The 8,602-nt window shown below is 27.1% G+C and overlaps 1 protein-coding gene across 2 annotated transcripts in view; it reads left to right on the forward strand.

Annotated features, from left to right (window-relative positions):
* The first annotated feature begins 500 nt into the window (after nt 1-500).
* The window catches only part of LOC111884462 (callose synthase 7), a 26,774-nt gene continuing 18,672 nt past the window's right edge, over nt 501-8,602 (forward strand). For both annotated transcript variants that reach the window (XM_023880790.2, XM_042900101.1), the window contains exon 1: nt 501-801. In XM_023880790.2, the coding sequence (XP_023736558.1) occupies nt 594-801 (208 nt within the window). In that variant the 5' untranslated portion in view covers nt 501-593. The remainder of the gene's footprint in view (nt 802-8,602) is intronic.

Consider the following 8,602-nt stretch of genomic DNA (forward strand, 5'->3'; position numbering starts at 1 on the left):
ACATCACATCATTTTGCCGACCACCTACTTGGCTGTATATATTGTAGCTGAAAATGAAAATTATGTAAAAGGAATATAAATGTGTAATTTATAAAAATTATGGAAGTAAATCAAGTTAGAAGCTAAATTATAAGAACATTGGACAATTCGAATGTATTATATGATACAAAACGATGTGGTATGATGAATTTGGATATATTCACTTTTCATATATATATATATATATATATATATATATATATATATATATATATATATATATATATATATATATATATATATATATATATATATATATATATATATATATATATATATATATATATATATATATATATATATATATACTCTTGGTCCCGTAAAGTTGAAAAATGCTTACATTCTTTACTTGTTAGCAGTAAAAGCCCTAAAAGCTAATTAATTGCCCCAAATTAACAAGCAAAGGATCTTTACACACCCTATATATATCAAAATTAAAAAATACAAATGTGGTTTTCGTGTGCACATCTTCAGCAGCTTTCAGGGTAGAAAGAGAGAGAGTTTCAACAAGTTTCAGGTGGATATCAGGGGTGCTGACGGAGTTGGCGGCCGGAATGGCGAGTACGAGTGGGACCAAAGATGAGTTGGGTCCACCGAGGTCGTTGTCAAGGAGGACGACGAGGATTTCCGCTATGGATGAACCTGATGATGCCGATGTTATTGTTGACAGTGAGCTTGTCCCTTCTTCCCTTGCTTCGATTGCTCCTATCCTTCGGGTTGCCAATGAGATCGAGAAGGATAATGACAGAGTTGCTTACTTGTGTATGTTTCCCGTTACTTTATTTTTCTCATCCTTTCCTAAGATGCCAATTTTTTCATAATTTGTTGTGTGTGGAAATGAGTTTTTAAAGTGATTCAGTAGAAAAATATATTTTTCTTCTATAAATATATTGATTAAGACTAGATAGGTATGTAACTTTTCTTCTATAATATATATTGATTAAGACTTTATTGATTAAGATGAGATAGTTATGTAAGTTTGCTTCTATAAAAGGATGAATCAGAATAATAATTAATTAGTTTTAATTAGAATAGCACATCAGACAGATCCATACATTATTAAAAAAAAATCATGGTATCTGGGTGCGTGTGCATGGCTTATATGGAGTTGCTAGCTACCTAAGGGGATTCAAACCATGCTGCATGAGATACTAAGTCGTAGGTCCTACCTCTTAGGGTCTTTTGGTGAGTCTGTTATCATGAGATGAAAAAATGGACGAATCTTGGAGTTACTTAAGTTTACATCTGCTTGAAATACGTTTGATTAGTTTAATTAGAAAATAACTTTTGTTTCAAGTTTGCAATGTATAAGTATGATTTTAGTTACCGTAAAATTTGATTCCTATATTCTTTAGGGCAAAAGGGATATGCATAGAGATTAATTATGATTAATAAAAATGAAGATAAGTTGGTACAAACAGAGATGCTAAATGCTGCATTGTAGAAGTACAAGAAAAAGGAAAGCGAAAATAAAGAAAAGATAGTAAACTATCATCTCATCAAAGTACATTAAGATAGACTTGAGATTATTTCCATAAGCAACCAAACCTAACGAGACTATTTATTAAAAACTAGTTTCACTTTTCTCATTAAAAACTAGTTTCTCTTTTCTCTTCATGAACAATTCTACAACCAAACCCAATTTTTTTACGCTCATGATTAGTAATCCTATCATACAAACCCACCCCAATTTTTTATATAAAGAAGAATATATACGAAAAATGAATATATCAACAATAGTATCATTTTGTAGAAAATGTTTTTACTATATTTTTATTTATTTATTTATAAATATAACATCTGATAATTCATTTATTTTATTAAAAAGTAAATTTAAAGTAAGAGAGAGAGAGAGAGAGAGAGAGAGAGAGAGAGAGAGAGAGAGAGAGAGAGAGAGAGAGAGAGAGAGAGAGAGAGTCCAACTTTGTGTATGATGGAACAAACGTGTTGATGGGTTTTTGTGATTTGTCTTTTTTAATCCTTTTCACACAGATCTTTTAGTTATTAATAGGAATAGTCTAAGGGGTCAATAACCAAATTTTGAGTGTTTGTGGCAGAAGGAGGGCGGGAATGATGAGTAAGTGAAAATTTTGCATAAAATGTGAGGATCGTTAAATAATTATGAATGAGATTTCTCGTGAGATTCAAGAATGGGTACCATACTACCATGGTGTATGTTTTTTTGTCCATGACCTTATGTTGGCGTAGGAATGAGCTAGATGTTAAGTTAGATACATAGAAGGTGTAGTTTAGAAGAAAAGGGGATACGATCAGCTAGTCAAGCCTCAAAATATCTATAGTCAAGCCTCAGAAGAATATAGTGGTGTAATTTCAATATTGGAAAATGGTGAAAAGGCATAATTAGGCATTAGTGAGCTTGGTTTTAAAAGCTGGATGCAATTCGATGCTTTAAGGTCCCAGAGAGGCCCACAGTGGGCATCACAAACGTGAGGCCCACAACTACTAACTAGTGGCGCAGAATGCATTATGCACGATCATCTAATATACATGCAAAATGTGAAAATGAAACTAATAACCCCTAATATGATCATCATCACTCATCACTCATCTTCGTTATCAACCCAAGCACAATGATATCTTCCTCATTAATACAAAATATAATACCTTTTTTCATCTCGTGTTCATCAACCAACACAACTCTATTGAGTGTCTTGGGTCCTTACTAGATCCAACTACATCTTTAATTATATCATCTATTGATGCTCTAGTAAAATAAAATAACCTTACCGAAAGACAATGGCTACAACATTCCAAGTCAAATCATCACCTTCAAGCACAAAATTATCATCCTTCTCTTCCTCCATACACCCCATCAATTTCTCATTCTCCTCGTTCATTTCATGTAGTATGATAGGAATAGCAATGCCATTTGTTTTCTATCTAAAATCTAGGAGTATCCATAATGGTGAGCTCAATGAGAAAGTTCAATGAGGTGGCAAATCTGGGTGTCATTCAATTGATGAAACTCTATCATTATAAGATTTCACCTTAGCATTCAATGGGTTTGGAGTTCATTGTTCATTGAACTCTTCAATGAAAAAAAAGAATAAAGTTTTTAATTCTTAAATATATAAACAATAAATTAAATATTATAATATTCTATTGAACTTTATAGAGTTCAATGCATTGTAGGGAGAAAAAATAATAGAATTGTATAGATTGTAAAAAAATGGTGCGACAATCCATTGAAGTTTATGAAGTTTAATGCATTGTTGATGTCCTAAGCACAGTTGAATTTCACATACACTAGGTCATTTAATCTAGCTTGTTCCAATTTACTCATTTTTTATCTGAAGCTACGCTGAAAAATAAATAACATTAAACATTTTACAGTGTATCAATAAGAATAAAATAACATAAAATGTCATAATATATAATTAGGAAACTTATATATTGATACTCTCCAAATTCTCTCACAACTTTTAGTGCCACATGTCAGGCTTTCAAGTTGGGAACCGAAGATCCAAAAGATATCCACCACTCAACCGTAGGAAATTAACAACATTTGAAACATAAACATAATTATATCTATCACACAAACTTTACAATTTAATACCTAATTAATCAAATATGAACTTCAGTGAAAAAAATTAACCTAGTGGTCTCGTCTTTCTCTATTTTCATTTGCATACAAAATAAACCTTCATAATTTTTACACAAGGATAGTTCTTTAGAAATCTTTTCTTGATTTTAGCATCCAAAACACAATGCATCCATAACATATGTTATATTGGTTATCATAAAAGATTTTCGAATTTAAGTAATTTCTAGCTACATGCAAAGGTTGAGATAGTTTGCATTCCCACCTATGATCCATAATCCAAAACAATCTTTTTGGTACTACTCTACTTTTTTAGGAAAAGTATTTGAAATAGCCTCATTGGGTCTATCCATGAACTCATAAATATAACCTATAGCCGAATTTATGTGAACCATCCTAAGAACCTTAACAAGCCATCTCGTCAACTTAAGTGCATACACAATATTTCTCCAAAATGACTCCCGTAGAAAATATGATTGCATATTTTCCTCATTGCTTCATAAGACCACCCTTCTAGAAAATCTGATTGCATCGTTTTTGTAACACCCCAAATTTCAACCCAAAGATTTCAAATAAAAATTCAAGTGTTTATTCAAATCACAACTACAAAATCTTAAATAGGACAGCTTAATCTTAAAACATTTATCAGAGTATCGTTAAAAGTTATCACGTGTACAAGTCTCACATGGATGCGATGCAATCGATTCGTGCCCCTCCTTTATTATAAGAAAACCTGAAAATTTTTAAACCGCAAATCGTAAGCATAAAGTTTACTAATTCCTCAAAATACCATACACAACACATCACAAATAAATAGTTATGGGTTATCGGCAACCTTGGAGACTACCCGAAGTCTCAGTGGGCAAACAGCACGCCTCATAGGTTATCAACAACCACAAAGACTACCCGAAGTCTCAGTGGGCAAACAACACGCCATGTGGGTTATCAGCAACCCTGGAGACTACTCAATATCTCAATATACACAGTATCACATATAATAATAACAACAAATAAGACCCAGTTGGTCAGCATGTATATACTGAGGAACCAATATTTTCTCAAAATTTAGAGCAAATTTTTCATTAAAAAAAAAAACTAAAGATATAGATATTCATAACTTTTTATCCTTCATCCATTAATACCAAATTTGATAAAACAAATGATATGTTCATATTCACACTTTGAGTTTGTTCATATTCACACTTTGAATTTGTTCATATTCACATTGTGAATCTGTACAGATTCGCCCTGTGAAATCTATGCAGATTCACATAGTGAATCTGTGCACATTCATGCAGTGAATTTATACAAAATTAATGATTTGTAGTGCATATTCACATTGATTCACAATGTGAATCTGAACAGATACAAAAAAAATTATCAAATTTGATATTAAGTGAAAGAAGATAAAAAGTTATGAATTTCTATATTTTTAGAATTTTTTTTCGATAAATAATAAAATCTAAAACTTGAAAAATAATAGTTCCTTGGTTCTATAGTTTAAAATGGTTCCTTGTAGAACTTTTGTCACACACACACACACACACACACACACATATATATATATATATATATATATATATATATATATATATATATATATATATATATATATATATATATACTAGGTGTGAGACACGTGTATTATACGTCTATACGGGCTGATTTAAAAAAATATTAAACATGAAATTAAAGTGTAAACAGAAAACATTTTTTAATGTACAATTTAAAATAAAAAAGGAAGAAATGTATTTATGCAATTTAATATCATATATATGATATTTAATACTTTATATATAGAAGTATATGACTTTAATTTTAAAAATTAAAATAAATCAAAAATTGACAAGTGGATAATATTTGTTTCAAAAATACCATAAAATGACAAGTGTCAAAACTAATGTGAGATTGACATGTGACAAAAAAAACTTTCATTTATTGAGGAGAATATATATATATATACATATATATATATATATATATATATATATATATATATATATATATATATATATATATATATATATATATATATATATATATATATGATTAGGTTCATGTGAGACGACCTAATTTTGTGAGACCGTGAGACGCATTTTTTTTAGTTAATTCAAGTTCCGAAAATACTATTTAAAAAAAGAATTTTTTGATTTTTCCATTTATTTTTCATTTTAAAATTATTTTTAGAATATGTACAGTGTAATATTCTATTTAGAATATTTCACGTATTTTTCAAAAAAAATGGAATTTTTTTAAATTTTTTTTTATTTTTTTTAGTTAATTCAAGTTTCGAAAATAATATTTAATAAAAGAATTTTTAGATTTTTCTATTTATTTTGCATTTTAAAATTATTTTTTAGAATATGTCAGTATAATATTCTATTTAGAATATTTTACGTATTTTTCAAAAAAAAAAAAACGGGATTTTTTTTTTATTTTATTTTTTTTAGTTAATTCAAATTCCGAAAATAATATTTAAAAAAAGAATTTTTGGATTTTTCCATTTATTTTGCATTTTAAAATTATTTTTAGATTTGGTCTCATGATCTCACTAAATTAAAATGGTCTCAAATTAACCTGAACCTATATATATATATATATATATATATATATATATATATATATATATATATATATATATATATATATATATATATATATATATATATATATATATATATATATATAGGGGAGGGTTAATGCGAAAATGCAAATAATTTGCGAAAACGCGAAAACAAGAAAAACTTATGATATTGCGTCACCTCAACATTATATTTTGAAAAATAATTCATCCAAACTTTGAAATACATGATGATAATCGATGATAGATAAGAAATTGTTTCATATTAGCAAAGTATGATTTTTTTAACATTTTTATTATGAAAACATGAATTTAAAAATGATTAAGGAAATGAAAAAAAAAAAAAAATTATTAAAATCGTCTTTAAATCTATATTAGGATAACATCATCCAATGTAAACTTATTATCTTTAATTTATTGCTAATAATTTTTTTTTTTTTTTTTTTTATAATACATGTGTTTGTTTTTCATAAAAAAAAAATATGATTTCTTCTTTTCGCAAGATATTTATGTTTTCGTATGAAACTACTTTTATATATATATATATATATATATATATATATATATATATATATATATATATATATATATTGAAAACATATAGTTACTCAAATCACTTTTCAACAGTAGGGATTTTTTTTTGTCGATGTCCTCAAAAATAAGATCAATGCAATATGTCGCACATCGAGTCCGGTAGAGATGTGGTCTTTTAGATTCCAATAACTTCGGTACAAAGTTAACAACAAAATAAAATTAATAGCTTAATACTCAGCACAATGTAAATTAAATAATAATAATAATAATAATTAAGATCAAAGTTGATTTTATATTATATTGTTTTTTTAATATTACAAATAATACTATAATAACGATATATTAGAATAAAAATGGTTCTAAAATAAGATTTAAGACTAGGATGGAAAATGTCCTAAATGTTGACCAAACAAATATTGTTAACTATGTTCTTCAAATTTCACACAAAAATTAACAAAACTAACTGTTGAAACTTATTCTTAAATTAATGAGAAATTAATCATTTGTGTGAAAAATGATTGGTAACTTTTGAAAATATATCGTCAATAAATATTCTAAATTTAAGAACATGTTAATAATTTATTATTAAAATTTATGTTTTATCATTAAGTTTTGAAAATCAATTTATATATATAAATACATCTTATCTTAATTACTAGATTAGGATGAAATACAAAACAATGTCATTTATTACACACCATATTAAGAAAAAATATAGTTTTTGTTTTAGAAATATATGAAACAAATAATTAAAAAAAAGTTGTTATTGTGGTTGTATGAATTATATTCCAATGTTGTAAACTGTAATTATTTAAACTTCAGTGTTGAAAAACTCTTATAAGTTTAAAAAGTCGGTTTATTTTAGCAGTCTGTAAAAATTAAAAAAACAAATAGTCTTTTTCTTACAAACTGTAGACGTTTAATTCATCTTCTTCTAGAGATATTTATAGATGTGGTCAATCAGAGATATATATGGATGTACTCAACAGATTGTCGTATATTTTACCTCTTAAAATAAAAATACTTAAAACTATGGTATCTTGCAAAATTAAAAGGAATAACTACACAACATATTTAAAACTTAAAACAAAATAAAACATCTAAAAACAACCTATAACATATAAAAATATCATATAACATTAAATATTAAAATATCATATAACATTAAATACAACATTTTTATAGCTTATAACAACATATAATAAAACAACACTATAAACAAAAACATGTTTAAAAGGAATACTTGCATCGTAAAACAATATTCCCATTTGATGACACATCGTCAACTTGTTTCATACTTGATAGCATTTAAATAATTCCCTTAGATGCTTGTCTTTTTATCATAAAATCTTTTATTTCTTTCCGTACATATTACGCACATCTCTTACAATCAACGACGTTTCTAAAACCTCCAACGAATTGTTGTTTTAAATGGTATACACCTCACTTAACAACTTTTGAACAAAAGTTACATGTAAATTTGTTTCTAATCTTAGGGTCTTGGACAATATATTTTTCTCAAGGTCTGTATTAAGTTTAGGTGAAGCATTTGCATTTTCACGATCCATAGAACTATAAACTAAGTATAGACTATAAAGAATGAAGAAAAATTACCACATGAAAGAGAAGTGGTGAAGCAATAAAACAGTCAAACACCCAACACAAACTCACAAAGAAGAATATTTTCTTATTGATTACACCTAAAAGAACTAAGATAGTAAGAGGAGTCATGCAAGACCAAAACTTATTGTTGTATACTACTTGAGATTGAAAGAATAATAGAAGATATTGGCTTATAAGTGATGAATTGATGAAAACGTTGCATCGATTAATAGGTATGATCACTTTAATAATAATAGGAAAAAAAAAACATTAACCGAGTTGTA

Source organism: Lactuca sativa, chromosome 3 (assembly GCF_002870075.4).
Source record: "Lactuca sativa cultivar Salinas chromosome 3, Lsat_Salinas_v11, whole genome shotgun sequence".
In the NCBI taxonomy this organism is placed as follows: domain Eukaryota; kingdom Viridiplantae; phylum Streptophyta; class Magnoliopsida; order Asterales; family Asteraceae; genus Lactuca; species Lactuca sativa.